The sequence below is a fragment of the Chelonia mydas genome, chromosome 3 (assembly GCF_015237465.2).
Source record: "Chelonia mydas isolate rCheMyd1 chromosome 3, rCheMyd1.pri.v2, whole genome shotgun sequence".
Classification (NCBI taxonomy): domain Eukaryota; kingdom Metazoa; phylum Chordata; order Testudines; family Cheloniidae; genus Chelonia; species Chelonia mydas.
In genome coordinates this window covers 93,028,258-93,055,895 of record NC_057851.1, presented here as the reverse complement: position 1 = coordinate 93,055,895, position 27,638 = coordinate 93,028,258, and the positions used below count along the sequence as shown (strand labels likewise).

Below are 27,638 nucleotides of genomic sequence, written 5' to 3'. Positions count from 1 at the left end.
ACCTTCTACTAATTCCCTCCCCCCTTAGATTGTTGGTAGATATTTACAACCTTAATTCCATGTTAACCTAGGGTTTTTTTATCTGATTATCCATAACAGTTTCCATGATATTGACAGTCAATAAGATACTTAGATGATGGGTGCTTTTGCTGAAGATACATTTCTACTTGATTTCACACCACAGTGTTTTCTGAAGAAGAAAAGGAACCATAGTAAACAAAGTGATGATCCAAACATGGCATTTGTGATGTAACCACAAGCCAAGACACCCATTATTTTATATTGTCTGCTGTATACATATCCAGATAAAATATTACACAAGACTCTAAAGGAGAGCTATCATACGTTAATTGATAAAAAATATTGTTTTAGTATACCACAAGGTGGCATCCTAACTGCATGACCTCAAGATCTACTCCTATCCACACTCTGTATAGGTTGCTGTTAAGGAGACTACTCATTAAATATCATAAAGTAAAATAGCTTGGTTTAGTGAGGTGTGCACACAAAGTAACAAAGCAGCTATTCCTATCATATTTCCTGGTAAAATACATTAAATACTAACATATATCTGTTACCAAACCCAAACACTTCACTTTACGATGATCATCAGTTTCTTTGACAGCAACATACATAACAATGTATGTAAAGTCAAATATTTCTCTTGAACATTTTTTATTAGAGGGTATTGTTCATAAAAAAGAAAATACAAAAGATTATCAGGTGCATTAGTGTGTTTCTAGAACAAGCCTACCTAGTTAAGGTACTGTACTTATATGGCCCCATTACACTAATATCTGAGACTCTCCCAACCTTTAAGGCATTTAGCCTCATAACAACTCTGTGAGGTCGGGAGCTAGTAGCACCCCCATTTTACAGATGGACTAAAAGAGACTGCCCAAGACCTCACAGGAAATCAGTGTCAAAGCAGAGAAGTGAACCTCAGACTCTGCAGCCCAGGCTAGCATAAAATCATAGAATATCAGGGTTGGAAAGGACCTCAGGAGGTCATCTAGTCCAACTCCCTGCTCAAAGCAGGACCAACCCCAACTAAATCATCCCAGCCAGGGCTTTGTCAAACCGGTCCTTAAAAACCTCTAAGGATGGAGATTCTATCACCTCCCTAGGTAACCCATTCCAGTGCTTCACTAACCCTCCTAGTGAAATAGTTTTTCCTATTATCCAACCTAGACCTCCCCTTCTGCAACTTGAGACTATTGCTCCTTGTTCTGTCATCTGCCACCACTGAGAACAGCCTAGCTCCCTCCTTTTTGGAACCCCCCTTCAGGTAGTTGAAGGCTGCTATCAAATCCCGCCCCCCCTCACTCTTCTGCAGACGAAATAAGCTCAGTTCCCTCAGCCTCTCCTCATAAGTCATGTGCCCCAGCCCCCTAATCATTTTCGTTGCCCTCTGCTGGACTCTCTCCAATTTGTCCACATCCTTTCTGTAGTGGGGGGCCCAAAACTGGACGCAGTACTCCAGATGAGGCCTCACCAGTGCTGAATAGAGGGGAATAGTGACTTCCCTCAATCTGCTGGCAACGCTCCTATTAATGCAGCCCAATATGCCGTTAGCCTTCTTGGCAACAAGGGCACACTGTTGACTCATATCCAGCTTCTCATCCACTGTAATACCCAGGTCCTTTTCTGCAGAAATGCTGCTTAGCTAGTCAGTCCCCAGCCTGTAGCAGTACATGGGATTCTTCCGTCCTAAGTGCCTGATGATCTAGCCAGCTTTCTATCCACCTTTGATAAATGAAGGGGGGGATGGGTAGTTCTGTTTTATGGACACTCAGCTAGCTTGTAGCTATAAAATCCCTCTTAGTAGCTGTTCTCTAATTGCTGTACCTGTAAAGCGTTAAAAAGTCTCACTGCTATGCATAGGTAAAAGGAAGTGAGCAGGCACCTAGCCAATAGCTCAGTGGTGAAAGGGATAGCTCAGTGGTTTGAATATTGGCCTGCTAAACCCAGGATTGTGAGTTCAATCTTTGAGGAGGCCATTTAGGGATCTGGGGCAAAAATTGGGGTTGGTTCTGCTTTGAGCAGGGGGTTGGACTAGATGACCTCCTGAGGTCCCTTCCAAACCTGAGATTCTATGAATTAAAAAGAGCCAATGGGAAGGCTAGAACTTTTTAAAATTGAAACAAGACTCCCCTTTTGTCTGTCTGTTGTTGTTCTCAGGGAAAAGCAGACAGGGAGCAGTTATGCTGTGAGAAGCTTGGGCCAAGTCTGAAAAATCATCCATATCAAACCTAGAAACTACTCATCTAAAACCCGAGATATGTAAGTAGATCAGGAAATGTCTAGAAGACGCTATTAGGTTTATCCCTTTTATTTCTTTATGGCTTGTAGATTCCTCTGTGCTAACCCCAGGTGCTTTTGTTTTGCTTGTAACCTTTAAGCTGGACCTCAAGAGAGCTATTTTTGAGTTTTAATCTTTGTAGCTGTTTTTTTTAAATCTAGCAAAAGCCTAAGTTCCCAGATGTATTTTCTTCTCTTTTTTTTTATTAATAAAATTTACCTTTTTAAAGAACAGAATTGTACTACTTTGCCCTTGGGAGCAAAGAGTCCAGGAACCAGATGGGAAGACTGTATAATTCTAAAAAAGAATGTGTGACTTTGCCCATATATTTACCCAGATCCTGAATTGTGTCTGACCTGCGCTATGGGGTGAGAGTGGGGTTGCATGTTTCCAGTCTTGGGCCTGGTCAGTTGTTGGGCTGATCCTGGGTGTAAAACAAAGAAAGATGGCTATAGTTTATGCCTGGCTACCTATTGCTCCATGGGGCTGATCTGGCAATTGGGGATTGCCCAAGTGTAGAGACACCTCACTCATCTCCTTGCTCCCTGTGCTGCTGAGCTTTACTCTCTGGGGGAATCCTCCTCTGGCCAGCTAAAGCAGCCTTAATGACACCAAGGTTATGGTCTGTTATCTGTAGAAACACAGTTCTGCTCTCAGTTATGCCAGTGTAAATCCAGAGTCACTCCAGAAAAATCAATGAGTCATTCCAGATTTACATGGTTGTAACTGAGAGTATCTTCAGTTGCATTTATTTTAGACTTAATGTTAGGCACGTGCTTTAATCCCTTGCTGAACTGGGCCATAATGAGCACTCAGCTGCGCTCAGACATGAAATGACAGATGGGAGAACCCGGAGAACCAATGCTACCTAAAAGTCAAGAAATTGTATTCTGTACTAGCTGAAGCAGGCACCTGGCATTCAAGGGTAGCCCAGGGTAGAGTACATTACAGTATTCTAAACTGGATGCATCTAAGGATGAGGATGGGGTGAAGTCCATATCAAAGAGGAGAGACCATAATCTCTTTGCCAGACAAGTATGAAAAAAAGACTATGGTCTCATCTTCTTCTGCTCTGACCAATGGGAACAGAGGGCCAGAGTGAGCAATATCTGCCGTAAAATGACATTGATCCGTAAAAGGATTTAATTTTTTTTACATTATTAAAGAAGAAATGAAATGGCATATTGATTTATTAGAGAAAGCAGTTACTGTGGACTGGTCTGATTATTTGGATCTGGTCTGATTACTATATTGCCTGATTACCACAGTGCTGGGTATCTAGATAGTGCAGATGCTATATGCAGATGCTGCTGATATAATAAGATAAGCTAAATAACATTTTAGCCTTATATACCCATCACTCTATGGCTGTAGAAATGAGAGCTGTAGGTTGGAGAGTTGTTCTGGTGCATGTGTGAAGGAAGAAGAGTCAGGATACATTTTGTTTAAACTGACATAATAAAAGAAGAAAGTGTTGTTGTAGCCATCCTGGTCCCAGGATATTAGAAAGACACGATGGATGAGGTAAAATCTTTTATTTGCCCAACTTCTATTGATGAGAGACAAGCTTTCGAGCTTATACAGACCTCTTCTTTCAGAAAGCTTGTCTCTTTCACCAACAGAAGTTGGTCCAATAAAAGATATTACCTCTCCCACATAGTTTCTGTCCTAAAAGAAAGATGGATTGAATAACCATACATAAATTCAAGTAATACAGTCCAAGCACTATTTTCCTACAGGTCCTTCAACAAGTCCTGTCAAGTTACTTGAGAGTTCTGATCCTTTCAAAGACCTAAACTGACTTTGCCTTTGGGCTGAAAACCTATTTGATAGACCCCTGTTTCTGCCTCCTTTTGGTTTCAGCCAGCCCCTTCAAACTTTCCCTGTTTTGTTTCCCCCATAACTTTTTTCTGTTATGTATTTATTTTTTTGTAAACCATATTTAAAAATTAACATGCCCTGCCAATCTTTGCCTGGCTTTCAGGAAGCCAGGAAACCAACACCAGCTACACAAGAAAAGACAAAGACAAAGTAAAACATAAACTGATAATATATGACATGGGATGGCAGTTTCCCATTCAGTGCTGCAGTTTCCTGTTTGTGGCAATGGGAGACTACAGTACTGCATTTCTTCCACTCAAGTGATGCTGTGGGAGGCTATAAATCTTAAGCTGTCCCAGATGCCTTTCTAGGATTCAAAATGGTGTTTCACACCTGCAAGGTGGTTTTGTGAACTTCTGCTTATGGCATCCAGCACAAATAGATGGCTGATTCCCTCTCCCTTCAGGTACGAGACTACCTGGGTGTAACTGTAGTAGCAAGAGAATGGAGAAGACTAATTTTGCACCAAGTAGTCAGTAGTGGGTTCCTTCTTTTCTATCTCCACCTTATTTCAAATTTAGGCCAGGGATGTCATGGATGTATTCAAAGGCAGGCTTCTAAGGAGGCTGGTACAGTGGAGAGGATGCAGGACTGGGGCTTCTGGGTTCTGCTCCTGGCTCTGTCAATGACCTGTTGGATGACCTTGGACATGTCACTTCATCACTCTGTGCCTATATTGGGCAGGTAAGGCTCCTCAGCTATGGCAACCAATCCATCTAGGAGAAGGAAAACTCTGATATCAAACCAAGAACATCAGGCCTGGCCCGCTTGCTTGTAAAAAGTTTTGCGAATCCCACATGCTTTATGGGTCTGCACTGCTAACTCTGGCTAATGGGACAAAGCAAAGTGGTCCATATGGATGATCCTGAATTAATGTTGTCATTCCTCCCACCAGCTCTCTTTTCCTCAGTAATGGCTGAACATAAGAATGGCCATAGTGGGTCACACCAATGGTCCATCTAGCTCAGTATACTATCTTCCAACAGTGGCCAATGCCAGACAGTGGCAGATTAGCCACTGGGTGCCAATGAGGCCCGTGCCCAGGAGCCCTGGCCAACTGGGGTGCCCCTGTGTCCCTACCCATTCCGTCCGCCCGGCACTCCTGCAGGGGAGTGGGGTTAGTGCACGGGGGCTTGCCCCACTCTGCCCATCTGGCGCTCCTGCTGGGGAGTGGGGAAAGCCCTCACGCCCTGACCTCACTCTCCCGCAGGAGTGCTGGGCGCGTGGGGGAAGCCCTGCACCCCGACCCCAATCCCTGGCAGGTGGAAGGGGTGGGGAGGGGTCCCCACTTGCTCTGGCCCAGGGCCCCACAAACCCTTAATCCGCTTCTGATGCCAGAGGTTTCAGAGGGAGTGAACAGACCAGAGCTATTATCAAGTGATCCATCACCTGGCATCCAGTCCCAACATCTGGGAGTCAGAGGCTTAGAGACACCCAGAGCATGGGGTTGCACCCCTGACCATATTGGCTAATAGCCATTGATGGGCCTATCCTCTATGAACTTATCTAATTCTTTTTTGAACTCCACAAAACACTTAATAAACCACATATGTGGCATGTGTTGTATATGGCAACAAATAATTCAAGGATAAAAGTAACATCCTAAATGTACTGGCTTTTGTGAGCATTATGCAGTCTTAATATTTTTTTTAAAATCCAGTTTGTGTGTGTATGTGTGTACCTATAGGCTAACATTTTTAAAAGAATCTACTAATTCTAGGTGCTTCAGTTTTTGGGTACCCAACCTGACACATCTAGGGTTTGATTTTTCTAAGGAAGTGAGGAAGTATAGTTGCCAATGACTTCACTTATAGTTGTAGATACATAGCACTTCTGAAAACCAGGTCTGTGGTGACACAAATTCCTTTTTAACTGATGGTTATTCCAATCTTGTTTCTGAAGAAAAAGTTAAAAATATGTTAAAGGCAATAATCCCCTACTCCACTTTTGCAGATCTGAGGACCATTCATTCTATTCTATTAACAGGATCTCCAACTCAATTGTTTATGGGCAGTTCCCACTTCCATTAGAAATTTGTTGGATCCACAAAAACAAGCAGTAAGAGTTTTAAAAAATACTTTAAAATACAACCCCTCCATCACGTAGACTGTTTTCACCAATCTGACTTCTGTGTCCCTGGAAATAAGAATAGAAAGCCGAACTGCAGCAACTGCAAATGAAGTGCTTCATTCTTAGATTTTAGCTACTAGCTCACAGGTTAAATCTACAAGTGCTGGTATTGGCTTACAATTGTAGCACCCATAAATAATTTAAATTATGGGAAAAATTAAAAAGGGAGGGGAAAAAGCAGAGAAAATATCCTAATGTTTTCCCCCTTTGTTTATAATGATTTCTGGGAAGGCTAATTGTTTAATGCATTCGAATATATTTGGATATGACAGATAAACACATTGTCATAACTTCATGAGCCAATAAGACACTTTTTTCATAGATCCATATTTTATAAATATTCACATGCACTTATATAAATAAATAGCAATATGATATTTTGATAGGGCCTATACTTGACTCCATTTGCATCCCTGCTCCTTTCCGCCCCCCATCCTCCTTTATGCCAGTTAGGAATTGGCCTTCTTTGTTGGTGGATGGCTTGCCTTGAGGGTTGCTATTATCTTTTATTAGTGGTAGCGTTACAATAAACACATAGCGTCTCGAGCTGATCTTAGGGCCCTGTTGGTCTGACAGTCGTATACACACACAGTAGAGATGGTCTCTGCCCCCAGAGCCTGCACTCTAAATTGGCAAGACAAAGGATTGGATAAAGGAAGTAGTGTTATCTCCATTTTACAGATGGGAAATTGAGACATAAAGCCCAAGGTCAATCAGGAAGCATGTTGCAGAGTGTGAAACTGTGTATTCAACTCCTGAGTGTCAGTCCAGCTTTGTAATCACATGCCCATCCTTTGTGGGAAGATTTCTGACGACTGGGTTTCTTCCTGGACCAGCTTTCTGGGCATTTGGGCTTCTGTTTTTTGTTTTTAAACTTTAGTGTTTAGTATTTTGCTTTTCCTTGTTTATGGCAATTAGATGCCTTGAGATAGATGTTATATTAACATATATCTGACCGTCAAAATTGCATACTAAGCTACACACATTATAAAAATACAGAAAAATAGTGGTTTCTCCCTACCTCTGAGCAAACACATTACAGCAGATGCTGTAATGAGATCTCATTAAGATTTTTTTTTTTTACAAAATATGCTATATTACCTTTAGTAGTATATTTTTAAGCCCTAGTCCTGCAAATACATGTGAGTAGAGCCAGAGAAATCAATAGGGCTACTCACATGAGTAAAATTACTCATGTGTGTAAGTGTTAACAAGGTTGGGACTTATCCTATACATTCTTAGGGTCAGGGACTGTCTGACTATGCATTTGTGAAGGAGGTCACCAATCCTTTGCAAATGACCGCTGTGCAAGTAAAAATAATAGAATTATGAAGAATTATAATAAAGCTGAACTACAGTATATTTAAATTCTTTATTTACTTGCTAGTTCACAATAGGTCTCCTGGCCATGCTGGCATGGTTCTGCTATGTTTGTGCATGTGTCTATGCTGAACTGTATCAATACTTGTCTGTATAGGAAAATCAAATAAGCATTTCTTCCTTGAAGCTCTGGTCCTGCAAAGGGTTAAGAACATACATAACTGTATTTACATGAGTAGTCCTAGTGAAGTCAATGTGACTAATCCTTTGAGTATTGTTGCCTGTGTTCTTAAGTCTCTTTGCAGGATTGGCCCTAAGCATATCGTGACTTCAAACTATTGGATAGATATTTTAAAAAAAGCGTGTGTGGGCACATCCTCTCTTATGGAATAGTCATGGATATCCATTATGGCTGAAGAAGATTGATACAGTATGTGTAGCTTTTCTTCTCTTAAAGGGTTATCCACAGAAAACACTGCAGTTAGCATGAACTGTATTTCTCCTTTTGTCTCCAATTTCATATACCCAGGGAGACATGCCCTACTGCAAAGGCTGAGCATTTTGGGAGGCAGGCTTTACATATGTATATTGAATTATTACTTTTCAATTGTTTTGTCTGTGGCTATTGCTTTTGGGCATCCTTGGGTTTTGATGGTCACATCAAAGGAGTTGCTCTGGCGTGAGAACCGGTCAATGTGAGCCAGATAATTCATGGATTTATTACCGGGGTTGGTTCCCATGATTGTCAGTGGGCAGCAGGCACTGGGTGTCATAATCCTCATTCTCTTGGTTAAGCACATACTGGCTTTAAAAGGTTTAATGATCCAACAGTGATTTACTAATGGGAATCTTTCTTCTGAGTTTACTAGGCCTTGACGGAGGACAGGATAACATATAAAGGTCACTTTACCAGCAGTATCAAAAAATGTTTTCCACAACAGATAATTGCTGCCCACAGTATCTTATCTGCACAGATCATTGTGCACAGCTTAATTTAAAAAATCTTAGCAGCACATATATTTGGGAGCATTATAATTTGCTTGTTGTTATTTTTATGTGGTGCCAGGTCATGGGAGGAATATGGTGCAATTATTGAAAACACACATTTATTTCATAACAGTAAAACAAACCAAAAAATAATAATGGAGAGACACACATAAGCTTCTAGGACAGCCTGGCGCAACTGCAAATTTTTCAGTGGCTGGCATTTAAAACTAGCTGGTATTTAGGGTTATGGCTAAAACTTTCTAGTGTGTCTGGTTGGATCTGCAGTTTTACTGTGGTTTCAGCAAATTTCTGGCTTTTATTTTTGCCAGCAATGAGGGTTGCATTTTGGAGCAGCTGCCCAGAAAGGGGTAAGGTTAGGGTGAAAAAGAGGAAGTGTTTTTAACTAACTGAACAGCGCAACAGGAGAAGACTGTTTTCATGGTTGCCACTTCCTCTTACCAGTGTTGTGTTGTTTCAGAATAACACTACTAAATGCACCAAACAAAATTAACTCCAGGGTCTTTGTATCAAAAATATATTTAAAAAGTAATAGGGCTAGAGGGGGTGGAGAGCAAGGATATTACTTTGTTTTCAGGTTTGTATCTATTGTGCAAATTGTTGTGCTGGAGAGTATCATGGAAACATTAAAACCATTTAAACTTTCCACATGCAGTGTATATACCTGTGTTCATCTGATTACAAATATAAATCTTAAAAAATAACCACATTTCTTTTAAAGCTCCCCAAAGGAGCACCCCCCAAAAGAAAAATTCCCTGGATCCCCGATATGCAGCATTAAGACTGAAAGTTTAATCAAAGGCAGAAAAATTAAAGTATAGGTCCCTAAAGTACCTCTGGATAACCAAATAGTCATTTATTATATTGTCACATAATATGCAATAATATAAAATAATACGTATGTCCATATATTACAGAAAAAAAATCCTTTCCTTTATTTTTGCAAGAACTGCATTGTTTCCTGGATTAGTGTGATCATTTAATAGAAGGGGCTACAGTAGTTAATGCATATGATGATGGAGCAGAGTTAGAATTTCCTGGCTGTTTTGTGATTATAGCCATAACTGTAACATTACATTAATGGAATTTTTCTTCATTAAAACTTTTCTTTAAAAAAGAAAAGTACCAAAAATGGAATACATAAGAAACAAAATAAACTAACACTTAATAGAAATGTTCTATTGATTAAATAATGACTCTGTTCTAATGCACAAAAGCTACATATTGTCTATAACCTTCAAGTTTGCTTGAAGACCGTATTGCCAGTCCCATGGGTTCAAATATGAGTCTGGTCTCCAAAATCATGAAATTCGTTTTAAAAATCCCAAGACTTTTAAAAAATAGTACGGTTTGAGTTCATTTTGTTTGCCTTCTGGTTTCTGAGCCTTTAAGGAACACTCAGGTCACATGTTGAGGCTTTTCTTTGCTACCAGAAGAGCTAGAAATTTACTTTTTCCCCTAAGACTCCAGCAGCTGGGGATTTAAGAAAAGCAACAAATACTGCTGTAAAGGTGCCCCATTCAAGTGTGACCAGGCCTTATCTTGCCAAGGGCAACATATGGCAGCGTGTTTGTTTATGTTCACTTACTCCTCTGAAAACATAAGAGCAGGAATCAAACTCAGGTCTTCCTCCCACCCCAAGATAGACACATATAAGTACACTATATTATATGCAATCTTAAAGGGTAAATATGATATGGTATTACTAATAGTAGCCCTTTAGCAGTAGCCATTACTACCACAGAAGCAACAAAGCCTTTTCTCAGGTGCTACCTACTGAAGCCAGGACCAAATCTGTTTAGTTTATCAAGCAGGTTGGGAATTTTCTGATTAAATGCTTTTCTTTGGAAAATGTCAGTTCATCAAAACCAAAACTGTTTGCAGGAAAGGGTCAGTTTTGAGAAATCTTCTGATTTGAATTTTTTTTTTAAATAACGTTTCAGAATTACCAGAATGCCCATTTTGACATTTTCAAAATGAAAAGCTTCATGTTCTGATTCAAAATGAGCTTTTGTTTCAAAAGTGTAGTTAATTCATACTAATAAAAAGGTTAAACAAAAAAAAGTTAAAATGTAAACCAAATGTTTTAAGATGACTGAAATGAAACTTTTCAATTGACCCAATCCCCCAAAGTTTTCAGCTTATTGGGTCATGAAAAAATTCAAGAGTGACTTTTTAATCCCAATTTGGGATAGGAAAAAGTTTCAAACTCTCAAAAAGTCTCAGGAGACAGGAAGCTGTATTAGCTTGTAAAATCAGGAAATATTGGGCATATATTTAGACTGATAAAGCCCCCTGCTGCCCAAAACCCAACTACTTCTCCTTCATTTACAACTTACTGTGCTTCTTGTAATGTACTCATTCAGGGTACATATATACATCTGAATTGTTGTTCTTTGAGATTTTTAAACTAATTGGTGAAACAAAGTACAAATCTTTACAAACATGTAAAGTTGAAAAGGTTAAAGAGACTCAGAAGTGGGCTGCAGCCACTTTGAGTAAAAATTACACCCAAACTATTTACACAGTGTATAAAGCTCATGGATAAAATATAAAAATCCCTTTATCATTTTGTAAAGTTGAACAAAACTGCCTGTGGCTGTTAGAGTGATCACTTAATCAAATTCTCATAAGTGTGATATTTAAAATATCCAAACCTATGGGAGTGGATAGTTCAGGGGACTAGTAATTATCCAGGAAATAAATAACAACCCCTATATTTAGTTTTCTTAACACTTTCCCTTATAAAATGCGCTTGCAACTTTTTTGAGAGAGAGAAAATGTAACACAGTCATGTTTTTGCAGAAGTCCTCTGAAATTTGGCAGGGACAAAGTCCTGGGCCAAAGACATGACCTTCATTTATCTCAGGAAATTTTGTTCATGTTTGGTTGAGACAAAGTGTTTAAAATTCCCATTTCTCTTCTGTTACTTGTGTTCTGCAGGAAAACATTGTCAGACTGGTAAAATAATCATTGAACAGCAAAATGAATAAAACATTGAATAAAGCAGCAGCAGCGTGCACTGAGCTGAGAATGTCTGGAACAGATGTAGCTGCAACTGGGCCAGGCACAACTCCTTCTGACTATACCTGCCCAGCACAGGGCTCCAGCATCTGGGACGCTACGTAAGGAAGGAGTTCCCTTGACTCCCAGGGGGTGGGGATGGGGAGATGGGCCAAGCTCCCCCTAATTTCATCACTTGACCTAGTCCATGGCCCCAGCAGCCCATCTCCCTTCAGTGGGAGAATAGCTTTCTCTTGCTGGCCGTTAATGTAATTAGTTATACAGCTCAAATGGTATGGGTTCAGGCTGATGAGGAATGACAGGGGGAGGCTACAGCTGTACAAAAAGTACCCCCTTTTTTTTTAAATTTTTTTTCTTTTAAGAAACATCTTAGGAAATTGCATACAATCCCCCCTTCCATCTTAAATGAACATTAAGGTTGCAACGTTAAGCACTGGAAAATTAAGAAAAGCCAGATTTACACTTGACCATACAACCTTAATCATCCCCCTTGTATTATGTGTTATGATACAGTCTCTGATTACATGAGCACATTCTGTTTTTTCCACAGGACGACTGCCTCATGCAGTACACAGAATGGATGCGCAAAAGGGCAGTTAGGTTACACAGATAATCATAAATCTGGCATTTTCTAACTTTTGAGTGCTTTATTTTGCAATCCAAATAGATTTCTTTTAGTGTATTTTTTAAATATAATAGATATATAGACTCTTTCATCTTTAACTTATTAGTATGAATGAAGCCAAAGTCATCAAATCCTGGAAATCATTACTCTCTGCTGGCTATTCAGCAGTGTCCATAAAATATGATTGATTTAAGTTAAGTTCTCACTGGGCAAATGTCTATGTCACATCACTACAGATGGCACCTTTGTTAGCATTCTAAGCAGAGAGGCCAAAAACTAAATGGGCAGGAAGACTGAGCTACTGTCTCATCCCCAGAGTTGGTCCCTCCAAGTCAGCTTTCACAGTAAGTCCTACTGAAAATTCCAGGGGAAGTGGGTGGGCGTAAACCCTCCCACAGCTAAAGGATCCGCCCCCAGTCTTTGGGGAGGATCCACTGAGCCCAGGAACTCAACTGATTACAGGGGACAACAAAAAAACACAACAAGGACGGGTGTGAAGGTCAAAACAAGAGAACCTAAAGGGGACACTGAGCAGAGAAGCCCGGACAGCGCCCACTGCTCCTCAAAAGGTGTCAAGGGAGCCAATGGATGCTGCCCAGAGGAACTCTGCCGAGATGCGTGAACAGAGTAAGGACCAGAAATAGGCTCCAGTCACAAAGAACCCCCTCAGCCAACATCCTCTCCCTGGTGTTATAGATGGCCACTATGGCCATTGCCAGGAGGCAGTTGACGAGGCAGTCCTGTGACTTTGTGGGGCCAAGGATGGGGTGTGCGTAAATGAGAAGATGAGGAGAGAAGTGCAGCCAAAAACGTAATAAAAGATCTAGGAGCAGCCGGAATAGGGGCTATAACCTCACGCACTCCAGATAAAAGTGCGCTACGGTCTCCCTCACGCCAGAAGGGACAGGTTTCGGGACAGAGGTGAACTGCGCCAAGTACATGCCCATGCTCACGGCTCCATGAAGGAGCCGCCTACCAATATCCCCGGGAGGCTGTGGGACTAAGGTGGAATACAGGCTGGCCCACCAGGGTTCCCCACCCTCAACGGGTGTCATTAGGTCCCACCACTTGGTATCAGGGTGGGACACAAGGGTGAGGAAATGAAGAGTATGGAGCACGAGCTTGTACAGTTGTGCCCTTGGCATGGATTGAAAGCGTACCAGCTGCAAATCTTGCAGCCGGCTCAGCTTATATGGATGGGGTGGCCTAGGGGACTTCACAGCAGTGCTGTCATGGCACAGTTGAGAGCTTTGCACTACCACTGCCTGTCACATTTCTGTTGCATGGATCAAAAAAGAGGATTTAAACACTGTGAAATTGGCACTTCCCATGAGCTCACAAACCCACACTGTTTTATTTCTGAAGTTAAGGTAAATATGCTGCCTGTGCTCAGTTTATTTTAAAATATTCATAACTAAAATTTAAAACTCAATTTCTTCAAATATAGAAAAGGAAGTACTTCTGATTCAGAATTATGTATTCTTCTCTATGATTTGGAGGCACAAAGTGGTGGTGATAGGGGAACCGAAATGAAGCCCCGGGGCAAATGAAAACACTGGCTGCTCTCATTTTTAGTATGCTGGTGTGACTTGAGGAATACTTCATGTCCCACATGGTTTGACTGGCAAGTCTAATAGTTTCTGCATTAAAGACAAGAGCGAGATGCTGCAATCTGTTCTCTTCTATGCAGAAAAGATGCAGCCTTCCACCTCCTTGCAAGTTGGCCTAAGTTTACTTAAGTTAGAGGAAAAATTCAAGGTACAGGAACGGAACATGTTTCATTAGTAAAAACATACTTAGAACAGCGCTTGTGTTTCCATACAGAAAAATCTGATTCCCTCCTCAAACAGCAGACCTTGCAAGAACATCCAGTATGTTATTACACGTCAAAGATAAAATGTCTCAACCACCCTTTGTTCATTCTTTAATATTCTACTGTCCAAGAAAACAAAAATCTGCACAATAGGCTAGTTTATTCTCTTTAAGATTGGAAGTGTTTTTTACTGCTTGGACCAAGCGTCAGGCACAGCGAGTCAAGGTGTAGGGGTTGTAGTTCAGACTCTGATACTGCCTCAGGCTGTTTGCCCTTGGGCATGTCATGTCTCTGTGCCTCAATCTTCCCATCTGTAAAGTGGGCATCATAATACTTTCTCCACTTCACAGGGATGTTGTGGCTTAATGTTGGTTAAGTGCTTTTAGCTCGTGAGATTAAATGTACTATAGAAGTTATATTATCTTCTTGATTTGAGATTAAATGCTAGGTACAGCAAACTCAGGTCAGTGGCTACTTTACTAATCCATGGGGATCTGCAAATCCATGAGGATTTGCAAACGGAAAACTGGAAAGTAGTGAAAAACAACATGCTCTATTAACATGTTCGAGGATCTCCTGGGTTTAGTACCTGGCCATTCATTGCAAGTAATACCACGTCCTTAGTGTTTTAACGAAAGAGACATCTGCAACCCACAGCTGTTTCTTGTTGTTTTATAGATTTATAGATACTAAGGTCAGAAGGGACCATTATGATTATCTAGTCCGACCTCCTGCACAACGCAGGCCACAGAATGTCACCCACCCACTCCTGCGAAAAACCTCTCACCTATGTCTGAGCTACTGCAGTCCTCAAATCGTGGTTTAAAGACTTCAAGGAGCAGAGAATCCTCCAGCAAGTGACCCATGCCCCATGCTACAGAGGAAGGCGAAAAACCTCCAGGGCTTCTTCCAATCTGCCCTGGAGGAAAATTCCTTCCCGACCCCAAATATGGCAATCAGCTAAACCCTGAGCATATGGGCAAGATTCACCAGTCAGATACTACAGAAAATTCTTTCCTGGGTAACTCAGATCCCACCCCATCTAATATCCCATCACAGGCCATTGGGCCTATTTACCATGAATATTTAATTACCAAAACCATGTTATCCCATCATACCATCTCCTCCATAAACTTATCGAGTTTAATCTTAAAACCAGATAGATCTTTTGCCCCCACTGCTTCCCTTGGAAGGCTATTCCAAAACTTCACTCCTCTGATGGTTAGAAACCTTCGTCTAATTTCAAGATTAAACTTCCTGGTGGCCAGTTTATATCCATTTGTTGCTGGGGGTGAGGTGTGTGTGTGTGTGTGGGGGGGGGGGGAAGCGGACAGGACTGGTTCATATTGTAAGGTTTACTGTTAACCGACACTGAGCCAGTTTACAAGGCTGAAAACAACACTTTCAGTGGTAGGATTATTTTTCCATTCCCATTTTAAGCACACTACGTACCAGATGTGCTTTTAGAATGAGCAAAGAGGTCAAAACAAAAACAGCAACTTATGGATGCTTGTTATCAGAGGTAGACACTGAACTTCAAGTTCATTTAGGCTTTCCACTTCCCAAAGGCAAGCAAAAACAACTGCAACAAATCATCTATAAAACGCAGTCAAAAAGGACTTCGTTTAATTAGTGATATGTAAAGACTTTTGCATAGAAAAAGGTTAACAAAGTAATGCACAAAAAAGCAACTAGGTACAGTATTTTAAAAACAAATATTTTAAAGTATATTTTGCATAATGTTTAACATTCTCCATGTTTATTGCTTTCTCCACACAGCAGAGAAATCAAGTGCATAATAATACATGCTGTGTTTTATTTTCTCATAAAATCTCTAGTTCTTGAGTCAATGTATTAAAATATTAGGCTATTTTAAGTCACTGTAATAAAAAAAAGAAAGCAAAACCTTTAATGCAGCACTAGTTGCCTGGGTACTGATAAAATAATTTACTGATACGCCTTTAGTACATTCATTTTGGTTTGGAATCAAACCCACATTTACAATGTTGGCATGTAAAAAGCCAATTTAAAATAACACCCCCACAGTAACTTCATTCAGACCCAGAGAAATCGTTACCTCCAGAAGTTGACAGTGAAAAGAGCAGAGATCTTGCACGGAATCAGGAGGCTGCTAAAAATAAATGTCCAAATGCAACTAAATAAGTTAATCTGAACTCTTCACAAAACTGAGTCTCTTGTATTGGCATGGATCAACTGTCTTGACTTGTGCATGGTTTTAGTAGGCAGCTACTTCTGTGTGCACTATAAATTCATTGCTTGTACAGAGACAAGCAAGCACCATAGTCTAAGCCATTTAAAAAAAACAACACAAAGTGCCTCAAGGCTCACAGACAGTGCTGAAATGTTCATCAATCCAAGCGCTGATAAGATAATTGCTTTTACCAGTGCTATGCTAGATGTCACCATTTGGCAAGTCTGTACAAAGAAAGTCAACTAGGTGAGATAAAACTAGGCCTGTCAAGCTGAACATTCTTTCTCAGCAATCCTTTTGGCTAAATAAACCTGTTGGTGTAGAGTTCACTCTTTCCTGGAAATGTATCAAAATGTCTGTAGCTTAATGCAGGATCCTCCCCTTCCTGCTCCCCCCAATCTCTTTATTTCATACTTTCGCAGTGTGATTTGCTTTAGAAAAACGCATATGTATGTCAGGCACTTATGAAACTCAAACTTTTTGTCCAGCCTCAGGAGAAATTTAGATGTGCTGTCCCCCATCTGTCTGCCAAATAATGATGCATGGCTAGAGGATTATTGGGTCTAGAGTCTACATATTTCCCAGTAAACTTTTAAATGGTCATATGGGGTATGATGTTTCTGAACACCACTGTTGCTCACCAAGGGGTCTTAAGCAAAACAAAGAAAAATATACCCAATACTGCTATATGCCCTCTTTGAAGTCTGACACTAGAATAGCTTTACTGTTCCTTGACTGGCTTGCAGGCATCTATAAGGCTGTTTGCGTGGATACAGACCTTCAATCTGACTGAACAGGAAGGACATTGAGTTACTACGGCATGAAGTCCAAAGAAGGCTTGTGTGTGTGTGTGTGTGTGTGTCTTAAAAAGCTCCAACTTCAGTCCCCCAGGGTCGGTAGGGTTTACTATTTCCACCACTACTAGTTTGCTGAGGACTGGAAGCTGCCGATACACATAATGGTGGGCTGATTGCTGTTGCAGCTGCCACTGCTGCAGCTGCACTAGGTGGAAGCATTGGGAATGCTCCAGCAAAAGACAGAGGGAAGCTCTGAGCAGCCGCAGCAGCAGCGTGTACAGTGGCAGAGAGCGAGAGAAGAGAGGTAGAAAGAGGTGGGACACAGGGAGCAACACTGCCAGCAGAGGGCACTCTGAGTGCGGAGTCAGCATGGGCAAAGGTGGCCGTGAGAAGAGCAGAGCCATGAGGAGGCACTTCTGACGCTGTTGAAAGTCTACAAGGAGTGGTGTCAGAGGAATGAAGTCCATTCTGCTGTAGCAAAGTGGCAGGGAGATGGTGAAATGCTGCTGTCCAGTGGTGAGGATGCAAGGGATGATGGTGATGAGCCATGGATGAGGTCATTGCAGCAGCTTCCCTTTGAGATGCACAAGAGCTGAGATGAGACACAAGTCTAACTCTTAGCGGATCAGATGTGTCCAGACCTTCCACTGAGCTCAGATATCTTGCAACTTCAGTTAAACATTCTCGGAATCCAATGCTCATGAAATCCATGGCCAGAGTATGAGCATCAAAATAACCTGAAAGGAAAGGTAAAAGATGCATTGAGTATCAGATGATTTCCTAGCATATCTTAGCTATGAGTCAGCTAGCATGATCCTGGCTAAATATCTGTATCTCCTATTTATGGTCTGAGATTTGGTGGGAGGAAAGTTTGCTTTGTAAATTGTGTGTGTGATTATCTCTGGTAATGTAATATGCTACAGTTGTTCTTGCAACCAAATATTACAATGGAGAAAAATTAAGACCATCAGTGTTTGAGGTTCTTCAAAAAGCTTTCTGATGCCTCTCATCTTGTATTGTGGGAAACTGAAATTCCACAGCAAGCTTTTCCATGGTAACATTGACCCAGAGTCTCGGTGTGTGTCTCACGCACATACGCACAAAGTAAGGGTTGAAGATTAAAGGGCTTGTATATAATATCCTGCGTTTTCTCCCCTATGCTGGCATTTATAAAATACTTCTTAAAATCTACCACGTGACAGTTTGGAGACAGTCTTTACAAACTCTGCTAAGTAAATTCATAACGGCTTCATGACATGTGTTATTTAACAGCAAACTAAAAACATCTTGTCATTGCTTCTGCATAAAAAGGTTTTGAATAAAAAATGCTTTATATAAAATGTTGTAATCACTTATTTAAAGACATACTATGTAGGCACTATGGTCATCTGACCTCTGAGGCACTTCAGCAAATGATAGCTGAATCTGTAACACATTGGATGGAGGGAAAGAAAGAATTAAATGGGTATCTTATTAGGTGCCCAAAACATGGTAGTCACTTTCTAAACAAAGGAATTGACATTCTCCTTCCCAAAGAGTTTATCATCAAACTCAATTTATAGGCAACAGAATTTGTTTATTGAGAAAACTACTGCCCTTCAGATTGAAAGTAGCTGCCAGTGGGAAATAATGCCCTATGGCAGTAATGCCCATTCAGCATTATACCAGCATGGTATCCCGTTGTCAGTCACTTTCAGTTCAAAGCGGGGTAGTTTTTCGCTATATATCTCAGTGGCTCTCAAACTTTTTTTACTGGTGACCCCTTTCACATAGCAAGTCTCTGAGTGCAACCCCCCTTTATATATTTAACACTATTATAAATGCTGGAGGCAAAGCGGGATTTGGGGTGGAGGTTGACAGCTCGCGATCCCCCATGTAATAACCTCATGACCCCCAGCGGGGTCCCGACACCCAGTTTAAGAACCCCTGATATATCTGAATTCGAGTCAGAGTATTTAAGGCAGTCCTCAGGGCCTTTTATTATCTCATGAAGGGTATGACTTCACTGCTGAATCAACTTGGGCTTTTATTCTGAAGTTGCCTCAGACCCCTTTCCTGTCCGCACATAACCCCCTGCCCCCTCCTTTCGTGGTGCTTCCAACCTGGGCTAGTTGGCTTGTCTGTGGCTGTACGCTAAAACCCACGTGAGCCTTTCACTCGGGCTGGTAACCCACCCACTGCGCAGCAAATACACAGGCTAAATCACTCAAGTACTGATAGTTCTCCAATGCCTTCCCACAATTCCCATTGTGCCCAGAAGAATAGACAAGTTCTCCCACAATTCACAAGGTAAGACTCAGAGCAACTCAGGGCTTACTTAAAGAAACACAGATAACCATAGGCTGTGCCCCCAGAAGTCCTAGCAACACACATGGGGGAGTGTAGCACCAGTGAGGACACAGTAACTCAGGAGGGGCTGCTCAGGAGTTCAGATCTGGGTGCAGATCACCTGGGTTAACTATGCAGTGAAGACATACCCAAAATTATGTTAAGGTCGAGCGGAGTTATAAATTGTTGGAAATTGCCATTTCCCGTTTCTTACTTTCCAGCTTCAACATCATTGCAGTGTTAGCTAATGAGGAATAACTGAACACCTTGCCGTGTGTTACTTCCTGCATAAAAGTCTGAGTCTAAATATGCATTATCTGTCTATCGTCTGATACCCAGAGGTGCATGTAACAAGATTAGATTTTGGTCTGGTGAATGACACAGTCTAATCTTGCATTTAAAATAGTCTTTCAGAACAAAATATATATATAAACAATAACGAAAGTTCCTCTGGATCCACTTCCTTTGGTATAGCTGCTGTATAGTGAGTTTTAACATTGGTTTTGTTCTGCACAATTGTTGCCACAAACCTCCTGTTTATATTTGGATGTTTGTGTATTTGTTTTGTCTCCCTGTGCAGATTTCAGTGCTCTTTGGAAACCCCAAACAAATCTCTGACTGGGCTGCCTGTGAATGAAGCCTTTACTCCCACAGTGTTATGAAAGCAAACACAAGCCCAGGGTCAAGTGCTTCTTTTGTCCCAGCAGTTCTTTCCCACGAGTTCAATCCTGACATTAGCATTGATTTCCACTCCTTTAATCTGGAATCGCCTATCATGGCTCGTCAAAGGACTGTTTGCTAAGATTTCCCCAAATATTAGGAAAAAAAGAGTCAACTCCTTACCTTTACCTCCTGTTGCCTGGAGCATCTTCAAATGATCCACTGTCATTTGCAGTATTTCTGCTTTTTCTAATTTTGCAGATCCCTTTGAGATAAGAGGCTCAAATAAATAAAGGCTTACAAGTACTGTAAGCTTTAATTTGGTATACTTTCCATTGAGTTCAGTCTTATGGTTTCAATTTTCCCTACCATTAGAACATTCTCAGCTTAATGCTTTCACTGAGCATCTGCATCCCAGACTTTATTTAAAGACAAATACCATATCACGTCTAGCAATGTGTATGTGTCTAACACATTAGTAAAGAAATAGTGATACTACAAAAAAATTAACAGTTTAGGAGTTCACAGTCTATTTATGCAACAAAAGGGATCATTATTAAAGATGCATAAATAATAGAATTGCCTGACAAGGCGATTTGCCTTATGAAAGGTATAGCCTAATATATCTGTGGACTAGAAGTCAGTGTGGACATGTCATATATTACACTGTTGTGCAATGGATTAAGTAGGTGGCTCTTCAGAGATTTGTTCCCACAGAGGCATGGAAATATAACAAATGGCAAGTAATGTGCAATTATTGACAGGACCCTAACACAGCATTGTTTTCCGCTTTTACCAGTAGGTGTCACTGTGTACACATACAAAAGAGAATCCAGGAATTGTACAGGGACTTTTTTTTTTTTTTTTTTTTTTTTTAAGATGACCCAACAATTTTTTGATCAGTCATTTGGATGGCAGAAATTCTATTCTCATCCTTTATTGAAACATGGTCATTTCTGTGTATACACATACACTGTCCACATTTTTCTGGGTTAGGAAGAGGCCTTGTTTACAGGACCAGGAAAGACCATCACTGTTAACAGAGAGCACAATTTGCTGTGTCCATGAAACTTGGTTATGCTGGTTCATAAATATTGGAAAAATATAAAATTTAAGTTCTACAATACTGAGATAATTAATTTTGTTTGTAGATAAATTTATGAATATTCTTGTGGCTATTAGCATTTCCTTACACATCTGGAGGTTGCCCAAAGAGCCACCCTCTCTTTTAAATATTATGGGCCAGATCCTCAACTGGCATAAATCAGCAGAGCTATGTTGATTTATGCCACCTGAGAATCTGGCCACGTGAGCCAATTCTTCTCTCAGTTATATCCATGCAACCTCGTTGACTTCAGTAGGCATAAAAAAAATGCACTGATTTTACTGAGGTTGTATGGTGGAAATGAACTCAGAAGTATATTTCTCTGTAACTAAGTTTTATGACCTACAGAACTGCACAACTGAATCTCCAAAGAACAGAGATTTTGATTTTGTTGTTGTTGTTGTTAAACTAAGACTAATGACCCTTTACAAGTATGGCAATTTCAGTGATCTGAACATCAAGAAGAATATTAAAAACTGATGTTTTGTGGACGATATATCATGGGAAAACTTTAAGAACCCACTATATGCTACTTTTTCCACTTATTAATATTTTTTACTAAGTTAATATGCTCAACATCTCAGTATACCAAAATTTGGTGAATTTTTGACTATTGTTTGTTAAAATTTTATATGGAATTATATCCTGTACTTTTCTCAGTCTTAATCTTTTCCATAGACAGAATACAAGCCGTCTCGATGAGAGAGTGACTAATAGCTCAAAACTGCATGTTGCTGGGTAATTTCCAAGGGCTTTATAGGACTTGTTTTATAATGTTTGTGGTTTTCAAGAAGTAAACAATGAAATGGGACAAACAATTGTTGTCTCTTGCCTGTTTTGCCTAGCTGAAAATGCCTTGGTCATGCCATGTTGCCAGAGTCTATGAAATGGCACTGTTCTGACTAGGAGCTATTAAAGGCATATTGCAGGTAGCACAAGTGCACGATTCCTTAAATGTTAGCTTTTGTTCAGTTCAGAAATAATATAAGGCCCAATCCTGGGAGTAGCTAAGCACTCAACTTCCACAGAAATCAATGGGAGTTGAGAGCAGTCAGCACCTTGCAGGATTTGGCTCATTGTTTGCTTTTTTTAAAAAAAATGTATTTAAATTACTAAGAGCTTTGTTCTTAAATTTTAGTTGTTCCCTTCTTGTTGAAGCACACTGGTTTAAATTAAGAATTATTTTTGCCATATTTTGAGTTTTGGTTTTATTCTAATATGCCCTAGCATTTCTGTTTTACTGAATATTGGGGTTTTATGGATGTTGACGTTGCATGAAATTATCAAAACAAGTAAGTTGTTGTTAGCTGGGAAGTTCAATACAGATAAAACCTAAGGACCTGACCCATAGCCTACTGAAGTCAAGGGGAATCTTTCGATTGAAGACTTTCCCATTGAAAGCCTTTGAAAATCTCTTTGACTTCATTAGGAGCAGGACCGTATTCCTACAATCTAATATACAGCTACTAACTAGATATTTAAAAACTGAGTAACCTAGGCAATCGGTTTACTTTTTAGGAAACAGGACTGATTACATTATTCTAGATTTGTGAATTTTGTTTATAAGAAAGCTATTTAAAGAGGTGGGAAAGGGGGATTTTGTTAGAAGATTTAGACAGACGGGTAACTGGCACACAATTTTTTAAAAGTATATTGAATAAAGCACATATTTAACAAAACCACTACTGGAAATCATTGAAAGAACAGAGACAACATAAACACTGTGACCCTTTAGGGAAAAACAAGCCAAAGAATGGAAATGTTTTTCAGCTTTATGGTGGATTCTGTTTTTAATAGTTTTGCCACAACAAAGCATTTTATTGAAATGCCTGCTTTGTGCCAGATCAGGACACATACAATATTATTTTAATGAGCTTTATAAGAAAACCAACACTGCCAGATGAGATACAGGTATAAAAAAAAAAAGAAAAGCTTACTTGTTTTTCAAAGGCAGTTGGCACAAGCCGCCTCAATTCAGATAAACTGTTATTTATACGATCACGGCGCCTTTTCTCTATAATCTATCCCCAAAAAACAAAACAAAAACGAGTTTATAAAACCATGAAGGACAAAAATCAAAGGACACATGCAAATATTACATGGGAAATTAAAGAAATTTCATACCCCTCTTCTTTTTTTTCTGGCCATAATCTGAGATGTTGTTGTTGGGGAATTTGATCGAATCACAGAACCACTACTTTGCCTGTGAAATAGTAAAGGTATGTCAGGTGTTGCATTAAATGACATTATTGTCTTATAAATACCTAGTTGTCACCACATTAAATATTCACAGCTATTTCTTTGTTGTTCTACATGTTTGGAAGAGGTGCTTTGTACAACGCGGTTAAGTCTTTCCTTCTTACCGAGGTTTCACTTTCTCCCTACCCTAGCATAGTGTTTGAACTGGCTGGCAGCTAACTTTGTTACAAGTATCCCTCCCAAAGACACATCATGGTACCAGCTCAGTTGATTTGGCTTCCACCATGACAAATTCATGTATATAACAGTCAGTCAAAAAAATTCAATAAAGAAAACATGCTAGATTCATATACTTGGCTAACACTTGTGATGAAAGATGCTTTAATATACCAACTATAAAACCACAGACTGTGTCTCTGTCGAGATTCTCACATTGGTGCCTATCGCAGCAGGATCCAATTGCCACCTACATAAATAGAAATATGTCCTAATTCCATTGCTCTGTCCAGCTCCAGAAAAAAACAGTTTAAAACATTTGTTTTTAAATCTGCCGCCACCACCACCAAATGTTAGACATTTCATTCTGTCACCAGTGAACAGAAACCATTATGATCTTTCAAAGACACATAAAGAGAGATTTTTCACATATCTGCAGACACAAATGGACTCTGGGACCTGCTTCTCAAAATTGGCAATATCTTTCAACTTTCAAATCCAGCCCTGTCTCTGCAAACCTTCAAATCCAGCCCTGTCTCTGCAAACTCTGGGAAACTTCATCCTCATTTTACACAGGAAGAGAGAGAGCAAGAGCGTGCTTGTAGTGTTCTCTCAGTGACTGGAATAATCACTTTCCAAAAGTAGTTTTCTATAGGTACTGAGGTATTTGAGACTACTTATACAGATCACTTTTCAGGATATATTGGTTATATTTTCAATCCAATCTTTACAAGTAATCGTAACTAATTAATTAAAACAGTGCATTTTTCTTTTTTTTAAGTTCCAAAATCTTGGAAATAATTTTGAATCTCACAGGTGATATACAGCTATAGATAAATCATGGAAACATTTGTGGGAATACAAATTAGATTAAATTATAACTTGACCTGCCTGGTCACTAAAATTCCTAGCAGAACTTGATTAGTCTTTTTTTAAATGGAGATACTAAGTCCAAGTTCATATTTGACATTGGTAGCACATGATTTCATGACTCCACATGTACTGATCATTCAGCTAGTAAAAAAATAATAATCCTGAAACAGATCCTTACAACAGAATACCACTGTCTTAATCAGATGGTTACGGTCATTCCTCAAAACACACAACAGGGGACCAAACACAGTGAGTTGATTTAATTTCTATAATTCAATATTAGCCCTTTTATCATTTCATTTTTCAGATGGTGGACTGTTCAAGTGTTTAAAATTAGATTAGTAGTGAAAAGAATGTACTGAACTTTATTGTCAGCGTGAAGCCTCTCTTGGCCTCCGCCCCCCTTCTATCCACTTATAGGGGTGTGACAGCTTGGGCTCAGGTGAGCAAACTGCTCCGAACATGGGATCGCAGGAAGGTTCTTAATTCTTACTTCAGCTACAATCCCCAACCCCAATCTTCCCCAGCTACTCCCCCCTCCCCACTGACCAGAGGCTGGCTCCAGAGGCCGCGATGCTCCACACCAGAACATTTTCCCCCACAGACAAAAAAAAAAAAAAAAAAAAAGATCCCCAAGGCAAGCCCTGACAAATGGGACACTGGAACTGCCAGCTCACAAGCCCCCACGTGTGCGACACCGCCTGCCTGGGCATTGGCCGACATCCATCCCCCCCAGCGCAGAGCGCCTAGGCGCTGCACCGTGCCAGCCCCTCGCCCCGGGGAGCTGAGAGCCACTCAACCAAAGGGCAGACCCCGTCTGTGCTGGGGACCCCGCCTAGCCAGGGGATGCAGCAGCCCCCCCAGCCCCAGGTTCTCACCCCGAGTAATTATTCTCGCTCCCCACGTCTATGGTCTCGTCCATGTCGCTGTCGGAGCTAGTTTCCTCGCACGGCCGCTTCATGGCGGCGGCACGGCCCCTGCCACGGACAGGGAGCGAGCACCGAAGCGACGCGTGGCCCCCGGCGCGGCGCACTCCCTGCAGCGCCAGCAGCCCGTAGAGCTTCTGAGGCGCTTTCCCACGCCGCCGCTCAGCCTCAAGCGCCCGGGCCCCGCCCACCGCCTGCCGAAGCCGCGCCCCTTCGGGCGGGGGCCGCCGCCCATTGGAGGAGAAGGCGCGTGAGTGACGGCCTTGCCCCGCCCCGTTCGGCTCGGGCCAGGCTGGAGCGCTGGGGGGCGGTCCGGCGGCCGCGGAGCGTGGGAAAGCTCGGCGTGCCGCGAGCGCGGTGCTGGTCTGGGCAGCCTGGCCGGGGCTGCGCTGGGGCACGTGCCCAACCTGAGGCGGGCCGCTCCGTGCAGCCAGTCACTGAGAGTGTCTCGCTCTTTCCAGGTGCGCTGCCCGCCTAGCCCCCTCCTTCAGTGCAGCGGAGCGCTAGCCTCGCCCCTGGGCCTGGGCCAGAGCCAGAGCGCCCAGACCCCGCTCTCTTGGTCACTGGCACAGCCCGCCTTTGCTTACGCACTAGAAAAGGGATTTGATCCCCCCCTTCCCCACACACATCGGTGTTTCCGTTCCGATGCATGATCCGCCTCACCCCGTGGTGCGGGATTAACGCACCCCTCTCTTCTCCCAAAATCACAAACGGATCTCGTGTTTTCCCGTTGCAGGTAGTTTGAAGGGAGGGTTAAAAAATGCAGTCACGGGTCCCGCCTGAACCCGTGTGACTTTGCTGCTTTTAGGCTGCTGTGAGCTGAGGAATTTTTATTGTGGGAAGCTCGATCCTGGTGTTGGGGATTATTTCATCTCTGGGGAGATTTCAGTCTGGGCTGGGCCTCCCCTGTCCTGCCCCTCCCTTCCTGGAAGTGGGGGTGGTGAGTTGAGATGGCCAGTAGCTGCTCCTGGAGTGACCAATGTGTTTGTCGGTGTCTGGCATTTTAAAGGACTAGGGAGACAAAGATGGAAGGAATAAGCGTTGTACAGGATTTGGAGGAGGCTGTGAGGCGGTGGATTTACAACAGACGGGGTTTGCTAATACCGGGCACGCGGTTTGACTAGATTTATTACAACATATACCATTGGAAAAATCTGTTTTTCATAATAATTTCAAGCGTATTTTAAAAGTTTGGTGACTGTTTCTCCCCCCTCCCCCCCCCCCATTTTCCTGAGATCATTGTTCTTCAGTCATTGTTTCGAGTCCAGTTGTCTCTTTGGGGAGAGATCTGGTCCAAACTGGGAGTCACTCAGCATGCTGGGGATTGTAGCGCTGCCAGGTTGAACTCTTTTGTGTCAGTTTTGCAGTGGACAGTTTGACAGCCGAAAGCTGCCTGCGTGAAGCCCAGGGGCACGAGAACTGGCTGCTTTGGATTGGACACACGGAGTCAGTTTAAGAAAAACTGCTTAAAACAGAAATAGCCTTATGCCCGGCCTGGCAAACCGAGGGGAGGGGCGGAAGGGGCTTGCTTTTTTCTGAGGGCGAGAAGAGAGGGAGAGGAAAAGAGGAGAGAAGAGTTGAGGTGGAAGAGAAGTGGGAAGCCGAAGGGAGCAGATGAAAGTGATGAGGGGGAGAGAGAGAAGTGGCTGAAGCTCAGGGGGCGAGTTAAGCTGTCTCAGGCAGCCCCATCCTCCCCCGGCGGCGGGGCTGGGCTGGCTCCCCGTGTGGACAGAAATCTGAAACTTGTCATCCTGGCTTTTGAAATGTAACCGGCGCCAATTACACAGTGTCAGGGCAGGCCGGGGCGGGGAGCGGGGCTGCGGAGTGTGGCGAGCTCCTGCTGTACTGTAACAGGCTCCCTACTAGCGGTAGGTTTTCATCTGTTCAGGGGTCCTCAGTGATCGGGATAGTTTTTAAGCACATCGGTCCTTGGCGGTCCTTGTGTGATAAGACGGGAAACCGCAGACAAGACCAGGATTTGTTGAGCTTCGATCTTGCTTTCCAAGAAGGCTGGAGCAGTTGTACTGATCAGGCTAAAAGAATTAACTGGCGATTAAACAAATATACACACGCTATTCACTCAAGTCTGAATACAGACGTTAAACTAAGTTATTGGTGAAGGGCAAAATCGATATTTTGATTTTATGTTTGTTTACCTCTATTTATTTTAAAGCATAAGGATAACATTAGGCTAAAATATCCCATGGAATAAACGGATTGAA

At 41.7% G+C, this 27,638-nt stretch overlaps 1 protein-coding gene across 1 annotated transcript; it reads right to left on the bottom strand.

Annotated features, from left to right (window-relative positions):
• Nucleotides 1-15,706: 15,706 nt before the first annotated feature.
• Nucleotides 15,707-25,618, bottom strand: HEY2 (hes related family bHLH transcription factor with YRPW motif 2). The gene is made up of 5 exons (XM_007056290.4): nucleotides 25,369-25,618; nucleotides 23,327-23,405; nucleotides 23,140-23,223; nucleotides 20,281-20,362; nucleotides 15,707-17,846 (listed from the first exon to the last, which is right to left on the bottom strand). Exons 1-5 carry the CDS (start codon nucleotides 25,449-25,451, stop codon nucleotides 17,176-17,178), a joined length of 999 nt encoding a protein of 332 aa, XP_007056352.1. The 5' UTR covers nucleotides 25,452-25,618; the 3' UTR covers nucleotides 15,707-17,175.
• Between the last annotated feature and the right edge of the window lie 2,020 nt (nucleotides 25,619-27,638).

What these genes read in the sequence shown, in the direction of transcription:
- HEY2 (XM_007056290.4), bottom strand. Translation starts at nt 25,451, where the DNA reads ATGAAGCGGCCGTGCGAGGAAACTAGCTCCGACAGCGACATGGACGAG. An exon ending in CAACTGCCTTTGAAAAACAA is followed by an intron (nt 20,363 to 23,139) that starts GTAAGCTTTTCT and finishes CTTATCTCAAAG; the next exon opens with GGATCTGCAAAATTAGAAAA. An exon ending in CCAGGCAACAGGAGGTAAAG is followed by an intron (nt 17,847 to 20,280) that starts GTAAGGAGTTGA and finishes CTTTCCTTTCAG; the next exon opens with GTTATTTTGATGCTCATACT.